Raw genomic sequence first — 20,923 nt, 5'->3', positions numbered from 1 at the left:
TGGAACTTCTCTGGGGCTTCACTGAGGATTTTTAAAATTTTGAACCCCTTCTAGCCTCCACTTGTTTTCCAAAACTGTTACATTTTTATTCTTCAAAAAAGAAAAAAAAAAAGAAAAAAAAGAAGACCTATTGCTGCTATTTCAGTGAGGCCTGAGTGGGAAGAGTGGTAGAAGGACATATTTAGTTTGCTATCTTTACCTGGAAGCTCTTTGAACTGCAGTTTAACATATGCTGGCTCACTATATTTTATACATCCTTCTGTATCACTTTACACCTTTTTGGAACCACGAAAGTTCAGTGATAATGGTTATGTAGCAGTGAGCTTATCCTAGTAAATCATTTATCTCCTAGTGGGTACTTTTCTTTCAGTATTCTCACAGCTGGAAGGTTCCTGAAATGCCTATGGAATATTGGGCATTAAGTCATTGAACCTCTGAACAATGATTGGGAATTGTTTATTGAGGATTAATTTTCAGCTTCCTCTTCTTACATTACGTGACATATTGCCAAGAGAGGTTTACATCCCCTCACCCACGGTCATAGCACATGAAAGAATGTCAGTTCTTGGCCTAGCAGAGTTAGGTTAAAGGCACAAAGCTATAGGGATGTAGAACCAAAGTCGGGATTTTGTAGAGCTTAGTGAAGGGATGGAAAATAGGATGCCAGAGTTTATTCATAAAGACTCAGTTCAGAAAGATAGTACTTAGTAGAAGTACAGAACCAAAAATAAAGATTTAATAATAATGATTTAGAAGCCAAAAGAAGACTTCCTGGCTCTAACAAAATCTCACGGGACAAGAGCAAGAGCAAGTCCAAGTTCTTGTGGACACGGAGAAGAACATTCAAACTTTCCTAGTGCAGAAATTACTCTTCTGGCCCCTTGGGGAAAGGGCTATTCTCAGTCCTTGGGGAGGGTGGTTACAGGGAGACACTGGACAGGAGTCAAGATTCTGGTGTTTGGAGTGACTAAAATTAGGTGCATAACTATAGAATTCTATCCCTGGATGTGCTCCTTATAGTGTGAAATTTAAAAATAATGACCATCTGAATGTGTGTGAGGTCAACTAAAGGCAATTAATGTACAAATTAGCATATCTAATTTTTGACTTACAGCTAAAGTTAATATTTAACTTACAAGCAGGATGCCAGGTGGGCCAGGTTAACTTTCATCCTCCTAATAACATCCAGTGTTTTCCTGTCAGCAGTTTTACCATGCCTGGGTGAAGGTAGGGATGTTTAAACAAATCATCCAGCTTTTTAAGCTTTAAGTCCCCTCACCCTCCAAAATACCATTTTGGGCTTTGATATTTTTGCTCTTTGTTAGGGAAGCAATAAGAAGGATAGGATGATGCTTTGATAGCCAGGGTTTGAAATGTTTCCTGCAGGGGATGATTGGTTAAGAGGTTGCCTCCTGGTGAATTCAGGATTTCAGAGTTACATATGTTAGGGACAAGCCCACTCAGGTGTCATCAGCTGTGGACATCAGTCCAATATTGTTATTATCAGAAACTAGGTGAGCTAGCCTTGAAAACAGGAATAGTCACAGGGAACTGACTTAATTACATAGGTAAGAAGAAAGCCATGTAGGTGGATGTCAAACAGACCTTTCACAAAAGGTAGAGAATCAACCATAACCAAAGACAGGGTGTCATTTGTCAGAAGCAGTCTCCAGATATAAACGTAGCATCATATTTTGAGACTTAAGCCAATGGGGCTGTAGAGACAGATTCCTCTTGGACTTTGGGGAAAAAGTTGTTAGTTCTTACAAATCGTGGTATCTGGCCTAGGGAGGGTAGTGGTGATAAAATAGGTTCCTTTCTTCCTCCCCGCTTCTCTTCATTTCCCTCATCTTTGTCACCTTAATTCTACTTTCAGCTCTTCCTCTCTTTGCTTTCCCCTTGCTCTTCCTTCCCCCATCCCTAATATATGCCTCTAAGTTACTTTCCACCCTCTAGTCTCCTTTATCTCTGTGGTTAAGTACCTTCTCCAAACTCAGACTCTTATTACTATCCCTATAGTTTTTACCACCTGTCACTTACCCAGGTGGAGAGCTGTGGGATTAAGGGGGTCCCAGGTGAAATGATGAAGTCACTTATCTTGAATGTTCTGCATTGACATCTGGTGTTCATTTTGCTGGTCTCCATTCCATAGCTTTCATTAGTCCATCATCACCCTTTTGTCAACTCTGAATTTATTAAGATGGAGCAAGAACTTGCTACTTTTACTACAAAAACATGCTCTACTGGTGTTTCGGGGGCACTGTTTTTCCTTTGCCAGTGCAAATTTTAATTTCTGCACCATCATAATCTTTGAGTTTGTCGTTTTATTTTATTTTATTTTATTTTTTTATTTGTACTGGTGTTTGTGTTTTTTCCCCAGAAGATATTTTGGCTACTTCCAGCAAAGGGCAAGTCTCAGTCTCCTGATGATGTGCATTTCCTCTGAATATGCCTGGGTGGTTCAGTCAGTTAAGCACCCAACTCTCATGGTTCATGGGTCTGAGCCCTGCGTTGGGTTCTGTGCTCACAACATGGAGCCTGTTTGGGATTCTCTGTCTCTCTCCCCTGATCATGCACTCTCTTTCTCTCAAAAAAAAAAAAAAAAATCATTTTTGCTCAGTGACCAGAAGGTCAGTGACCTCCTTGGCCACTTCAGTATGGTTTTGTTTGGCTATACAGTATTTTGTGACTTGGTAGCAAAAAAAAAAGAAAAAAAAATCTCAGTGTGGCATTTGACTTTCAACAGCATTCTCCTTTAGGAACTACTCGGAGTTAAGAGAAAGGGTCTTTGTGGAGCTAATGGGATGTAGAAATTGGAGACACATAATGTTTTGTTTTATGGCTGGCATCAGAATTACAATGAGACAAATTTCAGCTTTCCATTTTGGGACTTTCCAACACATGTTCCAACATTTAGGCTGGAAAAAACCAATGCCCTTCAAATTTCAAAGGAAAGAATTCTTGCAACCTTGACTACAATCAAAGTAACCTAAGTGATGTTAGTTTAATGAGTTATATGTTTCTTTGGGTCAAAAATTTAATTTCATACCTGATTTCTCCTTCTCTTTAGAAGTAGAACGGATAGTGAAAGCCAATGACCGTGAACATAATGAAAAGTTCCAGTACGCAGTGAGTAAAACATACATGGCACATGCATGCTGGGATGAGTTTTACCTTAAGGAGAGTTGTATTTATGCCTTCTCGAACTTTACGACTTCACCAAAAACTTTCTTTGTTTTGGCCCATTTTAGTTTCAAGGTGCTATGTGTTTCCATGAATACAGGTTTTAGTAATGTTTATACACTTATTTTTGTCATGCCGTAGAGTGGTTGGTATGTTCTTTGGTATAGGAAGAAGACAAAATTTCTTTCTCACGAATTGATAGTTAATTTTGGTGTCTATTTGGCCACAAGAATACATAGGGCCACTAGAATAAATAGGCCTCTGTGGTAATAGTGATAGAAGTGATGGTATTGGCTGATGGGTGATGAATGGCTTTTGGGGGATTTTCTCTAGCTCAGGCTCAGTGTGGAAAAGTATGTGTAGGACAAAGTTCTGAAGTCTGGAATGATTGTGTTTATCAAACGAGAAGTGGAAATGATTAGTTAAAATGTGTAGGCTTTAAGCTTGTACTGAACTACTTGAAAAAAATGTTTTTCAAGAGGATTTTTTTCACTTATGTTAGAAATATTTATTGTCTGTTAACTCACTAGCACTGCTCTAGGAACTTTGGATACATTGATGAACAACTTCATGCATTACAAGATAGGACCTCATAAAGATCTTCTCATCTATCTATGATTCAACCTAAGTTGTTACATGGAGTCTTTTATAAGCTCTAAGAAAGATAATTGGTAGAAGTGATTTTGTAGGTGACATTTGGCCTATAAGATGGAGTGCAACAACACCTTTCATGAAGGAAGGTCTCAATTCAAAGAGGGTTTTGATAACTATGAAGGCAGGGCGATATTTGGCATTGCTTATTTAGGCACTAGCCAGAAGACAGAGTTTTGCACAATGGATAATTTTTAGCATTTTGTTCTTATTGGTAGGTTTTTCCCATATATGGAGATAGATGCGTTGGGCTAAGCTTGGTACTATTAAATATTCAACAAAGGTAGCTAACAACTCCACTTTTCTTATGCTGTGCGAATTGTGTAATTATATTTTGTTGTTCAGTGGCAGTTGTTCTACACGGAATCAGTACACTGGCTCTATGACAGAGTTCTCATTGTAAAATAATATATTTGCACCCTCATTTTATTCATCAGTCTTGTAAGTTTAGTTAACATAAGTATGCCTTTGAGAGAAGGAATCCTTCTCAGGAGGCTGATGAACATGTTGCTTAGCCTGAGAGATGAGGCTTTAATTCCTATTGGTGATTAAAAAAATTTTTTTTAATGTTTATTTATTTATTTATTTATTTATTTATTTATTTATTATTATTATTTTTTAATACGAAATTTATTGTCAAATTGGTTTCCATACAACACCCAGTGCTCATCCCAACAGGTGCCCTCCTCACTGCCCATCATCCACTTTCCCTCCTATTGGTGATTTATGTCACTCTCTCTGGCTTCTTGACGTCTAGTTATTTGGCACCTCTGGTCATCACCAAACTTGGCTCCATACCTTTACATCCATTCTATAGCTAGTCCTTTAACTGTAGAGGATGACTCCTGAAAGCCTTAACCGTCAAACCTCAAATCAGAAGAGTAGACATGTGTATATTTTAAGACCTTGTGGACACACCTGGGTGGCTCAGTTGGTTAAACTCTGACTTTGGCTCAGGTCATGGTCTTGTGGTTCATGAGTTTGAGCCCCATGTCGGGCTCTGTGCTGATAGCTCAGAGCCTGGAGCTGGCTTCAGATTCTCTGTCTCCCTCTCTCTACCCCTCTTCTGCTTGTGCTCTCTATCTCTCTCTGTGTCTCTGTCTCAAAAAAAAAAAAAAAAAAAAAAAAACACCCTTGGGGAAAACAGTAATAAGTAATCCACTGTGAAGTAATTATGCATTTCAGTATTTACTTGTTTTCCAGTGTGTAGCAAGTATTTTCATTCTGTGAGTAGTAACTCTATTAGGAAAGCCATATTTTATTTGCCTTTTGTGAGATGATAGCTTTTTCTACTTACAGTTATTTTTACTTAATTTATGAAATATTTCAAACTTATGGAACAGTATAGGAAACAATGACACCTGTGTGCCCACCACCCAGATTAAATAGATGTTAACAATTTTTGCCATGATTGTTTCAGATCTTTTAAGAGTAATATCACACTAATGACACAGAGATGGTTTTCTCTTGAGCTTGCATGATAATGAACAAAAGCACTTAGATGTGTGGCTACAGCTCTGTGTTCTCTTGGGCTTCCTAACAACAACAAAACAGTAGAACAATATTCTATGACTGTAGCATATCAAATAAGGCAGCTCAGTGTCTGAGTTAAAACCTTCCAAGGAAAGAACAAAACTCATTAGGAGCTGGAGAAACCAAGAAGGACAAGAGTTGAGAGAGGGAAGCTGCAGAGGAGAGATGAGCACAGGTATCCCTAGTCTATCAATCACTACTGTGGCTCAGAGAGGATGAGCCAGGCCCACCTAAAATGGGCGTGGGTCCCCACTGTACACAGCTTGATTTGGGAACTCCGAACAGGATGGTTGACCATACAGTGAACTGTGGGACCATTCTCAGCCCATCTATTCAGGTACAAATTGCAGATGATACAAGTACTTATTTCAGTTAATGTAAGGATTGAAGTAGAGTAACACACAATGACCCTATGAGCTAGTCTGTGTAGAGATGGGATCTGAATCTGATTCAGCCTGATATTCAGATTCACACAGATTCAGCCTGATATTAAGGCTTTTAAACTACTTACTATATGGAATATGTTTGTAAGAACGATGAAAGCCTGGGGCTTTTTGCTCAACCTCGCTTTGAAGGATATTGCCCCAAATGGAAAAGGATTTGAAGAGACCTCTATAGATCTTAGGGAGGAGAATGCTTATAATTGGAAAAGCAGTATTCCCACTTAAAGGCTGAAAAGGAGATGGGAATAAATTGAAACTATTTCTGAAAAAGAAAAAGGGAGAACTGGTGAAGTCCCACCCAAATGTAGTGTAAAGAGTGTTTTTAGGATAAGATAGGCCATGGTTTGAATGCTTTCTCTCATTTGCTAACTTGTGATCTCAATTTGTTTATTTCTCTGAACATCAGTTATTTCATATGTGAAATAAGGAATTTTCCTCATAAGACTATTGTTTTTAATTAGAGTGCAAGCAGGGGAGAGGGGCAGAGAGGGGAGAGAGAAAGAAAGAGAGAATCTTAAACAGGTACCATGCTCAGTGTGGAGCCAGATATAGGGCTCCATCCCATGACCCTGGGATCATGACCTGAGCTGAAATCAAGACTAGGATGCTCAATCCACTGAGCCACCCAGATGCCCCTCATAGGATTATTTATTAAAGATTTAATTAGATAATTTATATAAAATATTTGACAATAGTAAGACTAGCATACATGTATACATACATACATATCTCATAGTTGCCATGTACCAGGACCTGCACTAAATATTTTATATGGATTTTGTCTCAAATCTAATTTGGTGGTGGGCAAGTATTCACAATAAATTACAGATTTCCTATAAGCATTAAATAAAGTAAGATATTGATAATAACAATGTTAGGAAGATACTGAAAAATGGGCTAAAGTCGTAAAACTTTGGTAGCAAGTATCACCCCCCAAATTAGCAAATCTGTGATACTAAAGGTATAGAAGTTGCTGCTGATGCAGTAGTAGAGAAACAAATGCAGCGACAGCAAGAAGACTACAGTATAAGATTGTGGTGGTAGAGACCCCCACCCTGTCCCACCAAATAAGCTCTGTGTAAATGATAATAATTCAATGAGATATTAATTGATTACCTACTCTGTGCAAAGCATTTGGCGACTTAAGGAAATTTTCCTGACACTCTCAGCATGGATATTGACAGGTAGATACATGACCAACTGTGATAGTAATAGCAATAAAGACAGTGACAATAGTAATAGCTCACACACACATAGTCCTTACCATGTGAAAAGTGTGGCTCTAAGCACTCTACTATACTAAACTTACTTATCTTAGCCACAGTTCAATGAATAAGAGCATATTTATTATCTTTTATCACTTCACTTTTGTGTGTAAAAACATTGAGGCATGGAGATCTCACTCAAGTGACTTTCTCAAGGTTGCACAGCTAGGTAGTGGCTCCCATTCTTATAGCTTGGTGTCCAGGGGCTTTGTACATTGCTGATCACCCACAAAACCCAGCCAGATGAAGTGGATCTCCATTTCCAGAGCTAATAGGTGGCACAGCTGGAATTCTAATTCAGAATGGCCAGATTCCAAAGCCTGTTTTTCCCATGATACCATACTGCTCTTCTGACCAACCTGAAAAACAAACAGCACCAACAAAAGGAGAAAATCTTCCAAATCCTCTCTCCTTCCCTCATATACCTATTTGTAAAATATTTATACTCTGGGGACAAAGACAGATAAAGGAGATACAAAATTTTACAAATGTGAGTCTAAGAATGACCTTAAGTCTTACTCTTAGCATTTGTAAATGAGCACTTAGGAGAAAAATTTACACAAAGCTCAGATAAATGGTGTGATTTCCATAAGCACTAAGCCTGGCTGAGCAAATGTTTCTCTTTGAAGGCTGAAGGAAGATATTTCAATACCTAGAGAACCTTAATTTGTCAACAAAGCCTAAAGCTTCAAAGCACATTATAGGACAAAACACAGGCTTAAAAAATGATCAAAAGTGCTTTTAAGAGCTAAAGGGTTTAGAACATTAACAAAAGACAAGGTTAATGATTCTAGGTGAAATTAATTGGTAAATTAGACATGAGATTGTGGAAACTGGAAGGTAGAAAACATAAAATTACAAGAGGGATTTTGGACTGCCAAGATGTGTACAGCAAAGTAGGATTGGAGACTCTAGGGAGAGCCAGCCAAGTGCTAGAATTATTATTCTCATTAGAAAGGAGTTCAAAGTTTTCCTGGTTAATAATAGGAATGAATAATGCAAGTAAGGAAAACAGTTGTTGTATTAAAATATGTTAATGTTAAAAATGTTAGAAAACTTGGTAAAGCCAGCCAAACATCCAGACTCATTATCCCTATTAAAAGAAGTTCAAAGTGAATAGTAGAAGTTGTGAAAACAGTTGTAGTCGTATTATATATGTGTTGATGTCAAGAAATGTCAGAAAAAGCGTTAGATTAATTATGGTTATTTTCTGATTTTGTTTAAAACTAAATGATGTTGGAAAACGTTGGTATTCCTACTGGTTCTTATTCTCTCCCTTTTCCACGTAGGCATACACCATCCTCATTCAATTCTCTGGAACTTTAACAGAATTGAGAAGGGGTTTGAACTCATTTGAGTGATGCAACTGTCTTGCCTCAAACTCAGAAACTTCAGTAAAGCTGCACGTTTAATATCCGAATGCCTTTTATGCACAAATGTAGACGCAAAGTTTCTAAAGGATTTTTTTTTCTTGAGCTAAAATATCCTGTTTAGGAAGTGTACACAGGCTTATATAGGTTGGTGAAAATGTAACCAAATCATTTTGCATGCTTATAAAGAAAGTCTTGCATCCAAAAATTGCAATTCTGATATCTTGATTTATTCCTAAAATCTTAAAATGTCTTGTTGATATCATGGTTGTTGGATGGAATTTGCTGTTGGTCTTGTGATTTTTGTGCTTAGAACAATGACATTTGGGGTTTTCCAAAGAGTGTGGCAATTTGGCTGACTCAGCAGTTAGTACTACAGTGACATCACCAAGACTCCCTTCAAAACAGCTTCTAATTTCTTCATCCATTTATACAGGGTTTTATATGTTTCTACTTCTCTTTTCTCTTAGAATAGGTGGTTGAGAGTGGAGTAGAAAAATGTGGTTGGTTCACCATTATTCTGGGTATGTGAGCTTGAATGAGGTTACTGGAACTCTGTAGACCTCAGTAAAACTTCATGTTCCTGTGTGTGTGGGTGAATTGAACGTCCACTGTCCCCTTTTTTATAGAAATAAAAAAGATATTCAAAATTCAATATATACACAATTTGCCCACTCTAAGTCTAAAAACATGTGTGTTTGTTGAGTTATTTACTTTTCAAAGATTTGAGGCAGTATGCAAAAAGAATGTAAAACTCAAAGGGATATAGAGCACCTGCGTGGCTCAGTCAGTTAAGTGTCTGACTTCAGCTCAGTCATGATCTCAGAGTTAATGAGTTCTAGCCCTGCGTCGGGCTCTGTGCTGACAGCTCAGAGCCTGGAGCCTGCTTCAGATTCTGTGTCTCCCTCTCTGCCCCTCCTGACTCACACTCTGTCTGTCTGTCTCTCTCTCAAAAATAAATAAAGATTAAAACAAATTAAAAAAAAACTTGAAGGGATAAACATACACAAGGAAACTAGTATGAAATAAGTAAGTCATAGAGATAAAAAGTATTGCCTAGGGAATTTGGTCAATGGCATTGTAATAGCATTGTATCACCATACAGTATCACCATACACCATCCCATATCAGATGGGAGCTTCACTGTGGTAAGCATTGCCAAATCACTGTGCTGTACTCCTGAAGCTAATGAAACATGGTGTGTCAACTATACTTCAACTTACAAAAATGAGGGAAAAGACGAGCAGGCTATCTTTAGTGGGCCCCAAAGTGCATGCTACAAGGCCTTATCTGCTTAGAATGTGTTGCCTGCTACGGGGTTTGCTAAAACAGGGGCTATATATTCTGCTTTCTACCTGAGCATATATGATCTACTCAAGAAGGGAAGACTAACCCATGAGAACAAACTTGATAACAGGTAATAAGGAAAAGGTAATGCTAAATCCTAATTGTGTGATATGGCTTGTGAGTTTTTGAGGAAGTCTTGTCAGAGGAAATGGGAAGTGATATGAGCCTTGTTTGTTGTTTTACCACCTACATTAAGAAGGGGGGGGGGGAAATGGGCAAAGTCCTGTAGTTAGACCCAATTGGGCATGAGGGGTGTGTCATAGGAAATTATCATTCAGGTAGGTGAGATAAGATTGTTTAAGAAAACTTGAATATGAGTTAACAGGCTCCCAGGAGCTAAGGAGTCACAAAGTGAAAAGGGATTTTCTTTGCCTTCCAGATAAAATAGACTAGGTATCCAAATGGAGATGCCCAGGTGATACAGAATGTAACTGGGTGAGCTTATAACTGTAGAGTAGGGATATTAGTTGGAAGAAGATGCTTCGAGCTAGGAGAAAAATAGAACTTGTTGTGGAGTGATGGCTGACTTGTGGGGTGTGGAGGGAGAAACCCACATTTAGTTAGAAAAGGAAAAGGGGGGAGCCCAAGAAGGAGTAGGAGCAGCAAAGATTGAGGAGAACAAAGAGAGGACAGTGAGATGAAAGCCAGGGGAAAGGAGCCTCTCAGGAAAGGGGGGAGTGGGGTTGCGTAATCATTCTAATGCTAGGTGCTCATCAGGTTAAGAGCTAAGGAAAAACATCTTTATTTTATTTTTAAAAAGATCTTTAATTTGAGTGTAGTTGCCACACAATGTTAAATTAGTTTCAGGCATACAACATAGTGATTTGACAGATCTATATGCTATACTATGTTGACCACAACATATCTGTTCACCATACAGTGTTCATCACAATACTACTGACTATATTCCCTGTGCTGTACCTTTTATTCCTGTGACTTAATCATTCCATAACTGGAGGCCTGTACTTCACTCCCCTTCATCCATTTTGCCCATCTTCCCCCTACCTCCCCTGAAACCATCACTTTGTTCTCCATAGGTCTAATTCTGCTTTGGGTTTGTTCATTTATTTCATTTGTTTTGTTTTTTAGATTACGTATATGAGTGAGATCATATGGTATTTGTCTTTCTCAGTTGAACTTACTTAGCATGATACCTTCTAGGTCCCTCCATGTTGTAAATGGCAAGATCCTTTTTATGGCTGTGTGATATTCAATTGTATATATATCATATCTTCCTTATCTGTGTGTCCATAAACAGGCTGCTTCCATACTTTAGCTATTGTAAATAATGCTGCGGTAAACATAGGGGCACATACAGATTTTTGAATTTGTATTTTCATATTCTTTGGGTAAATACCTAGTAGTGAAATTATTGGGTCATATGGCATTTCTGTTTTTAATTTTTTGAGGAACCTCCATATGGTAAGAAAAACATCTTTAAATCAGAAGGGAGCAATTGGAGGACCTGAAGAAAATACCTTTATTATTATTTTTTTAAAGATAATATTTGAGAGTCAGAGGCAGGAAAAAAATGCAAAAGTAGGGAGCATGGTATAGCCCACCATTAAGAACTTGCAACAAAAAGGAAGGAAATCGTATATAAGCTTTCAGGCTTAGTGAAATTAAGTACATTTTTGAATCAATCTCACATATTTTGGCTATCCAAATTCATGGGAAGGTAAAACTCTAAGTATTTTTTTAGGGAGAGGGGAGACTCTTAAAATATCAATATGTTGAGACACATCTGAGGCCTGCTTTAATCTTCAGCCTGATGAGAAATTTGGGTTTCTCTTTCTTTTCTTCATGAGCAGCATAGCAGCAGCACTGGTATGTTGTAGATCGTCACCAATAGGCCTGATTATCAGAGCAATTTATGCACCAACCAAAGAGTACAGATGATGACAAGCAGTGTGACAAGTTGGAATTAGTTGTGGAAAGTGCCAGTAACTTGCATTTGTTATGGGTTTCTGGTTGTTGGTTGTTGTGTTTTGTATTAGGGCATTCCCATAGCAACAGTGGCTTTTTAGCAAACATTGCAAATGTCTTCTATTTTGTGTGCTGTTAATACGTGTAAATTATTCTATGTTCTATATGACAGAAGTGTTTCCTTTATAAATAATTTACGTGGAGGAGAAAAGGTAATTTTGGGGCTTTACTTCATTTTCTTTCTGGATTTAAGAGTTTAAAAGTAGAAACATTTTATCTCTTTGACATCTGATTTATTTAAATAGTCTTATTCTTTGGCTAAGCATTTGTCTGATTCCTTGTTTCTTTTATTTGGTTGGTCTGTTTTAATGTTTTGTTTTAGACTCTGAATTCATATTTCTAAATGTTCTAAAATGGCGCATTAAGGTAGTTAAAGAATCCAGTTAAACTCTACAACTCTGAAGTGTTTGTTACGTACCTGTTGCATGTTTGAGATAATTTTAGTGTCTTCATAAACTTGTTCCGTTTCATCTGTGTGTGAAGTAAACTTCAAGTAAAGCCACACAGACTTTTTTTAAAATTTTAATTTCTTCATTGCAGTGACATGAAATTGAAAAGGTTCCAAGCAATGTGTAATTGCAGTTAGAAGAATTAAAATAAGCTAATTTTGGTGTTAGAATCTTAGAGCTCCATTATTGCCTGGCTATTACCAGGCAGAGAAATGAAAAGATGGAGCAGGAAGAGAAGCAACTTCCTGTGTGGAGTGAGCAACACAAATGCAGTTTCCTTTGTTGGCAAATGGTTTATGAAAGTAATCCATAAATCAATCATGTGGATAAAATTTGGCAAGAGTAGTAACAGTTGAGAAGTTAACGGAAAAACCACCAACGCTAACGGTTTCAAAGTGATTTTTATCTTGTTTTGTAGTTTTCTTTACTGGACCAAATAGTTTGGTTCTGTGAATCATACTATGAAAAGATGGAAATTACCATATTTTACATTTTATAGTTGGAAAATTAATCATTTGTGTTAATGTTTCAAATTCATGTCCACAATTATGAAACCAGTGGTCAGATTACTGTTGTATTTTGAATCTGGCTTTTTCTGCAGTTTCTTACAAAGGTAAGCTATTTAAGCATGAATGTCAGACTTGAAAATATATTAAATATGATGCTAGGAGTTGGTTAGGAGCTATATATGTATGTGTGTAAATGTATGTGTTGCATGAATGTGTGCATGTAAGTAAGGTTTTAGTTGTAACTATGTGTGTGCATCTTTGTAAGAATGTTCTGGCTTGACTAGAGAAAGCCTGTTCTTTAAGGAATTGAGCAGAGGACAGCAATCAGATTCCTATATACAGATCAGTGGTATAAACCTCTGGCTGTTGGTATACCTGTCTTGACTTCTCTAGAAGCCCTAAGTGTTCTGGGTTTCATTCATGCTCCTGGGTTGTCCAGCTTGCTGTGAAACAAGGTCATGTCATTATGGCTGTGGCTATCCAGGTGCATTTTGGATAGGTTGAGGATGGTGACATCCAGGGAAGAAAAGTTGTTTTATACAAATGATAAAATATGACTCACTTTTCAGGCACTGTAAGGAAGTTAGCTTAAGTGCATTAGAGAGTCTTAATTGTGGAGTTATTAAAGTTTTCCCATTCACTTCTCTCTCCAGAATTCTCACTGACTGCATATCTAGTCTTTATATCACTCTACAAGAGGGGAACTCACCACCTCTCTTCAGTGGGGAAGGGTGTGGAGTGTGGGGGGACCACCTGGCTTAATTTTTCTTTAATTATTCTGATAATGCTCCAAAACTAGGGAGAATAGATAATTTCTGTTCCAAACTAGGGCACTTGTGAGAATGAAAGGGGATCCTATTAGTTATTTTGCCAAGACAGTGGGCATAAACTGGGACTGTCACTCTATCTATAACACATTTTCAATCTTTGTATTTAATGACTGAATTTGGAACTTCTCTGGTGCTCTGTTTTTGGATAGTTTTGATCATTAAACAGTTTTTCCTTCACTTGAGCCAAATTGATTTTCTCTTGCTTTATTATCTATTGGTTTATCTTCTGAGGCCAAAACAGAGCCAACATGTCTTCTGGTTCACATGACAAACCTGATAATGTTTTTAAAATTCTAAACCTGGGTTCATTGAGTAGATTTATCTCCAGGACAGTCATCTGCAGTTTCCTCTTTTTTTTCTCCGAAAGATCTTCAGCTTTTCTATAATCCCTTAAAGTGGGTTCTTCCAAAGTCCAACACCATATTCTAGAAGTTATTTGAGTAGCTCGAAGTAGGAGAAGAATTATTAATGCAATCTAAGATTGCACTGGCTTTTTGGTGATGATTAATTTATCTTAATCTCATACTAATCTCATTTTCATCATTAATGACAAAGACTGTCACATTTCTCTCTTTATCTTGCTTGTCATAGAATTTGGCACACAACAGATAGGATTTCCTCTGTCATAAACTATTCCTTTCATTATTGTGTCATATGCAGACTTAGGAGCATGTCTTCTACATCTTCACTGATGTCTAATCGAATGGGCCAATTGAATCAGGAGCTCTGGAAGTAGAGTCCAAGCATTAGTATATTTTTTTAAGCTTTCCAGGTAATTCTAATGACACAACGGGATTGAGAATCACTGTTATAAGTAAGTAATAAAAATATTGAGTATAACACATTTGAGACAGAACCATGTACCTTATCACTGGACACTTCCCTGTAGTTGACATTGGACCATTAATCATTATGAATTGCTGACTTAACGAGTTTCCAGTTTCTATAATTCACTGTCCTTACCACCAACCTAATTTCTAGGCAGATTATTGCTTTCTATCTTAATAAGCAGAAAACTTTTTTTTTTTTAAAGCTGTTACAGTGCTGGCTTAAATGGCTTCTATATGGAAGCAGAAGGATGGAATAAATAATTGAACTTTAAAGATTCCTTTCCAAGTCGTGTTTCTATGATTCTTGCAAACCACTTAGTTCCATGTTGTGATATTTTAAATACTCTTGTAGACCAAATGCCACAAAAACGCCATTGTTCTAGGCAAGACATTTTTGAGGTTAGAAGCACAAATGGGCTGAACTTCATAATGTTTTGCAGAGACAGCATTGTTCAGACATTTCTAGGTGAGAAAATAAGCTAAAGAAATATTGGATTTTTTTTCCTTCTCCTTTGCTCTCTGATATGGGAAAGTTAATAAACTGTTTGAAGATGTGCTAAAAATGAGAAAAGTCTCTATGCTAGTGCCTATCTTATTTTGGCAAAAGTAGTTCTCTAGGTTTTGTACTGGGAATTACTGTGTCATTTTGTATTTTTTCCAGTTGGGCTTATCAGCCTTGTATTGAGTAATTAGTAGGTGTTTGTCACTTTGTTAAGTACTTTAGAGACTTAAAAAAGTATAAAATAAGTCTTAGTCCTTTAAGAGTTTGCTCTCCCCTTGGGATTTTATATACACAAATGAAATAACAGTATAAGGAATTGTAATACTAAGTATGAAAATACGTGGTGTTAGACTTATAATTAGCATTTTTACTAAATCTGGGTAAGGAAGACAATTTTCTAAGAGATGAATATTTTCTTCAAGTTCATATTGTTAATAATGTCTTTTTAAAAAAATTACAAAAGTATGGTAAAATACAATGTTGCATTTATGTAAAAATGGTCTGACTTGATTTGGAAACCTACTAATTTGCATTGCACTTCAGACCCTGTCTAGATTTGGGGAACCATTTGGCCACTCAAAAAGTCAAGTGTCAGTCACCTTTAAGCCCATCTCAGCCTAAACTGACTGAAGAAAATGATCAACTCATTCAAAAGTACTCCTGGGATATATTGAAATTAAATTTTTTTGAGTATGAAAGGTAGTTGATTTTTTGTTTAATTCAAATGTGAATTATATATATACTATATAATAAATGAAATATTGATTTTAAGTGTACTTAAAATACTTCAAGTATATATACACGTCATATATAGACATATATATGTATATATATGACGTGTATATATGTCTATATATGACATATATATATCATAATTAACTGTCCTTATTATATATATACATATATGATTACTTAAAATCAATACTTCAAATATTTTAACATAGGGAATAATTCTGAATTTGTTTTATGAACAAATAATTACAGATAATTTCCTGAAGCCATAAAGGCCTATATGCTGTTGTCTGTGCAAATGATCAGTATTTTGCACTTCAGCATTAAAAAAAAAAAAAGGGTTTCTTGCACCTGCATTTCTTCTCCTCACTCTGCCATGCTCCCCCTTGCTTTCATATACCTATGGAATTTCTTCCACGGTCCCATGTTTTCCAACTTAATGCTTGGTCTGATCTTTTATTTGCAAGAGCTTAAATTGAAAGTGTGTCCTGAGAAACTTAACAGAAGACCATGGGGGAGGGGAAGGAAAAAAAAAAAGAGAGGGAGGGAGCCAAACCATAAGAGATTCTTAAAAACTGAGAATAAACTGAGGGTTGATGCGGGGGGGTGGGGAGGGGAGGTGGGGGGTAGGGATGGGAGGGTGTGTAATGGGTATTGCGCAATGAGTATTGAGCACCTGTTGGGATGAGCACTGGGTGTTGTATGGAAACCAATTTGACAATAAATTTCATATTAAAAAAAAAAAGGAAAGTGTGAAAAATCTCCATTTTTTTCCCCTGATGATTTTTTTTTCATTCAATGTATTTTTCTTGAAGGATTGAAGGAGAAGTCCAGAAGAATATTTTCAGCTCAGTCAAAAGGACGCTTTGTCTTTATAGTCTAAGTCCTGGTGTAAGGCATTTATCTGTGATGATGTAGCTGCATGGTCTGCTGGTGAAATCAAGTATCTCTGAAAGTTCATAATCTATAGTGCACAAATGGGACTGTTTTGGATTTGTACTAATGTAAATTATTTACATAGCCTTTTGAAAAAAATGCATGCAACCTATCTTATATCTCAGAAATTTGTCTTTATCAATATTCTGAGAGGTTATTTAATACTTTGCTTCTTGAAGTGTGTTCCACAGACCTCAGACCAGGAGCTTATTAGATATGCAGAACCTCCCCGCCCCCCAACAAACTATTGAGTCAGAATCTGTATTTTAACCAAATTCCCAAAGGATTCATATACACATTTGGGTTTCAGAAGGACTGGACCAATCCTCTATTTTTATCTTAGAAGTGCCCTGAAGATTTTGAAAAAAGAAAACAGGTGAGGAGGGAAAAGACATTTAATTATCAAGCATAATGCTAATGCTTTAAATGTGTTTTCTTAATCTTCATAACTCTGCATGGTAGGTATTATTGCCCATATTTTATAGATGGGGACACTGAAGATTGGAGGGACTAGGAAATAATGTTCCAAGTTTACTTAGTTGGTAAAATGTTTCAGTTCACAGAATCCAAGCCCTCACTTTTTCCTAATAGTCAATTTCTTAAGGCAATTGGCATTCACCAAGTACTTATTAACTGGATTAATATTCTTTATGGCAAATATGACTTAGATTTTTTGGGAAAGTGTCTTCAAGAAGCTCTTGAGGCTTTCCTGAAATAAGACTTGCAAGGAGAGTCATCTTAATCGATAAATTTTAAGTTGGAGGTTTGATTTATTTTCTTCCATATGTAACTCCTTTCTTTAAGGCACGTCTGCCTCCTTAACTGTATCCCTTCCCTTTTCTGTTCCCTCCTCCCATCCTTGTTCTCTGCCTCCTCTTTCTCCTTTGCAATAGCTCCTGTCAAAATAGCTGCCTCTGTCATGAGTAAGAAGGCACACACTGAAAAGTATTTGATATCATGATTTTGCTACAGAAACCTGGCATTTTTCAATAGCATTTTCAGGGAAACAGTGGGGCTTGTTCATAAATGCAAAACCCAGTTTGAATTCACGGTGTGGATGGTGTACAATGTTGGTGATACAGGCTGTGATAAGTCCCTTCCTCAAGATTATGCTCATGGTAAGTGAAATGCTTTCAGGAGCAGCTATTTATGGATGGACTATCCCATTCCTTCTACTTTCCAGCTTCCCTCCCCATATCTGACTTCCCATCTCTACCTAGTTGCCTGGCACTTTGCTATTTCCAAGATATTTCCTATCAGGAAGGAGATCTTCTTCACATTGAAGAATTAGAAATTAATGTGTCTTCCCTTGGGTATCAAGTCAAAATGGAAGGCAACAGCCAGAGAAAATGTTTGACACAAAGAGTTGGCCTATAATACATGGTCATATAATAGGTGTGTACAGTTTTTTGGTAGAGGGGTTCTCTGAATCATTACTATAGTTGACCCCTTATTTGTTCATTTATTTATATATTTATTTAACAACCATAGTTATTAAAAATTAAAAGTATTATTTGTTTCTATAATTTATTTTTTATAATTCACATTCAAGTTAGTTAGCATTTGGTGCAACAATAATCTCAGGAGTAGATTGCTTAAGCCCCTTACCCATTTAGCCCATCCCCCCTCCCACAACCCCTCCAGCAACCCTCTGTTTGTTCTCCATATTTAAGCGTCTCTTGTGTTTTGTCTCCCTCCCTGTTCTTATATTATTTTTGCTTCCCTTCCCTTATGTTCATCTGTTTTGTATTTTAAAGTCCTCATATGAGTGAAGTCATATGATATTTGTCTTTCTCTGACTACTAATTTCACTTAGCCTAATACCCTCTAGTTCTACCCACATAGTTGCAATGGCAACATTTCATTCTTTTTGATTTCCGAGTAATACTCCATTGTGTGTATGTGTGTGTGGGGTGTACACACACACCACATCTTCTTTATCCATTCATCCATTGATGTAAAGGACACTTGGGTTCTTTACATACTTTTGCTATTGTTGATAGTGCTGCTATAAACATTGGGGTGCATGTGTCCCTTCGAAACAGCATACCTGTATCCCTTGGATAAATACCTAGTAGTACAATTGCTGGGTCATAGAGTAGTTCTATTTTTAATTTTTAGAGGAACCTCCATACTGTTCTCAAGAGTTGCTGTGCCAGTTTGCTTTCCCACCAGCAGTGCAAAAAGAGATCCTCTTTCTCTGCATCCTTGCCAGCATCTGTTGTTGCCTGAGTCATTAATGTTAGCCGTTCTGACAGGTGTGAGGTGGTATCTCATTGTGGTTTTGATTTGTATTTCCCTGATGATGAGTGATGTTGAGCATTTTTTCATGTGTCGGTTGGCTATATGGATGTCTTCCTTGGAGAAGTGTCTATTCATGTCTTTTGCCCATTTCTTCACTGGATGATTTGTTTTTTTGGGTATTGAGTTTGATAAGTTCTTTATGGATTTTGGATACTATCCCTTTATGTGATATGTCATTTGCAAATATCTTCTCCCATCCCGTCAGTTCCCTTTTAGTTTTGCTGATTGTTTCCTGCATTGTGCAGAAGCTTTATATTTTGATGAGGTCCCAATAGTTCATTTTTAAAAATTAAAAGTATTATTAAAAACTAAATTATAAAGGGCAACGATTACTGAGGAACTGCTGTGTGCCTGGCGTGGGGGTGAGAACCATAGAAGTCAACAAGACTCAGTAGTATTTTTCCTCAAGGAGCTCACAGTCCAGTTGGGGCTCTTCTTCAGGTCTGGGATCAGTTAATTTCCTAGGAGCCCAGGGAGGGGGTGCTGTGGGCCATGACTGGCTTGGCCTAAGCAGGTGTTTTTAGCCTTCCTGAGTGTCAATTTCCTTACTGAGGATATAGGCAAAATCCCCCTGGAAAGGACTATTGTGGGAAGAGAATGTCTAAAATGGTTTGACATCCTTTGTTGTTATAAATAAGATAATAACCATTTGGGAAAACCAGTTTCTCATAAAATCCTCAGGCCACATGTCAGACCCCTAGGTTTCCCCTCCTCCACACTCTTCAAATCCTTTGTCTTATTTATATCACCACAGGTGACCCTCAGTGGAGGGACACAGAGCACAGGCTTCTCTTCCCATGAAATGCCTCCTGATACTATTCTGCCAAATGCAACAATCTCTCTGGCTTTTTTCTCCCCCAAACTGATACACTTGCATAGGAGTCAGGATGAACTTTGTTTTTGAACCCTTACCCCAGATGGAGTGAATCAGGAGGAGGAATGTATCAGAGGAATGCACTGGGGAAAAGGAATGAGAAGGAAGTAGAATGAGATGGTGGAGAAGGTGTAGGTGATGCAACCAGGAGCTCCTCATTCACTCACTCACTCACTCATTCACTCATTCATTCCTTTATTCAGGAAACAGGGGAGAGGATCTGGTCTGCTTTGGCCACTCACTGTTATTCCTAGCTGGCCTCACTAGGATGGGGTGGATCATTGACTATTAAATAAACAAATCCCCACTGTAACTCACCCTGGATCCTAATACTTAGAATTGTTCCTGTGAGAAGCAGCTCAGCAACTTAGACCATCTGTCTTAGTGAGTTTTGATTGGAGACTCACATTTGAAGCCACTGTGTGTTTTCTCTGCCCACATCATGGTAGCTCTTGCTCTGCTAGGCACTCACATGAGCTTCTTATTGAATCTCTGTGTCAGATCCTGCAGAAGACAACTGCCTATGTTTATGTATGTCTCTAGGGAGCCCTGTTTCCAGTTCCCTGAAGCAAATTTAGTCGTTGTTTAACTCAGACCATTCTAAGTGAAACTTCCAAATTTGGTGAAAATTCACTAAACTCTTTGTAGATGATGTCATCACAAAAAATAAAAGATCAACACTTCAATTTATTTATAAATTACTATTGTTGTTACTGTGTTTTAATGACAGAAGATTCTTTTGAAGCCTCTTTCTTTTTCCCATTCCATGTAGAGAATTTTCTTTTCCTGTGTCCCAACCAGTTCTTGATCCTTCCCTTTCAAAACCTCTACTCTCAATTAAAAACTACTCAACAAACAAAAATCACAAAAGCAGGTGATGTGGTTTTTCTAAACTTAGATTTATTGCCCAGCACCCTGAAGAGGGTGGGAATTCAGAGATGCACTTACTTACTCATTTGATCCCCAGGGGTTCAGGAGAAGATTGCATGGTGTTATTTGTGTAGCAACCTAGTGTAAGAGGTAGAGTCCTAGAAAGGATTATTAAAACCCCTCAGCCCTTTGGGAAATTCATTATGGGTGTCTCCTCATTAACTGGACTTTTCCATTGTGCTTTTGTTATTATCATAAATGCTGAGGTCTTGCCTGAAATTTGGCCTAGTTCCCAGACGGCATAGCAGT

At 37.4% G+C, this 20,923-nt stretch overlaps 1 protein-coding gene across 5 annotated transcripts in view; it reads left to right on the top strand.

Moving 5' to 3' along the window:
* ATP8B4 (ATPase phospholipid transporting 8B4 (putative)) overlaps positions 1–20,923 on the top strand; it is a 257,973-nt gene that overhangs the window by 47,625 nt on the left and 189,425 nt on the right. For all 5 annotated transcript variants that reach the window (XM_040492661.1, XM_040492662.1, XM_040492659.1 and 2 more), the window contains exon 3: positions 3,071–3,129. In XM_040492661.1, the coding sequence (XP_040348595.1) occupies positions 3,071–3,129 (59 nt within the window). The remainder of the gene's footprint in view (positions 1–3,070; positions 3,130–20,923) is intronic.

This window comes from Herpailurus yagouaroundi, unplaced genomic scaffold, assembly GCF_014898765.1.
Source record: "Herpailurus yagouaroundi ecotype Mexico unplaced genomic scaffold, PumYag 184, whole genome shotgun sequence".
NCBI classification, from domain to species: domain Eukaryota; kingdom Metazoa; phylum Chordata; class Mammalia; order Carnivora; family Felidae; genus Herpailurus; species Herpailurus yagouaroundi.
Note: the sequence above shows the minus strand (reverse complement) of the source record. Positions and strands in the feature narration are given on the sequence as shown.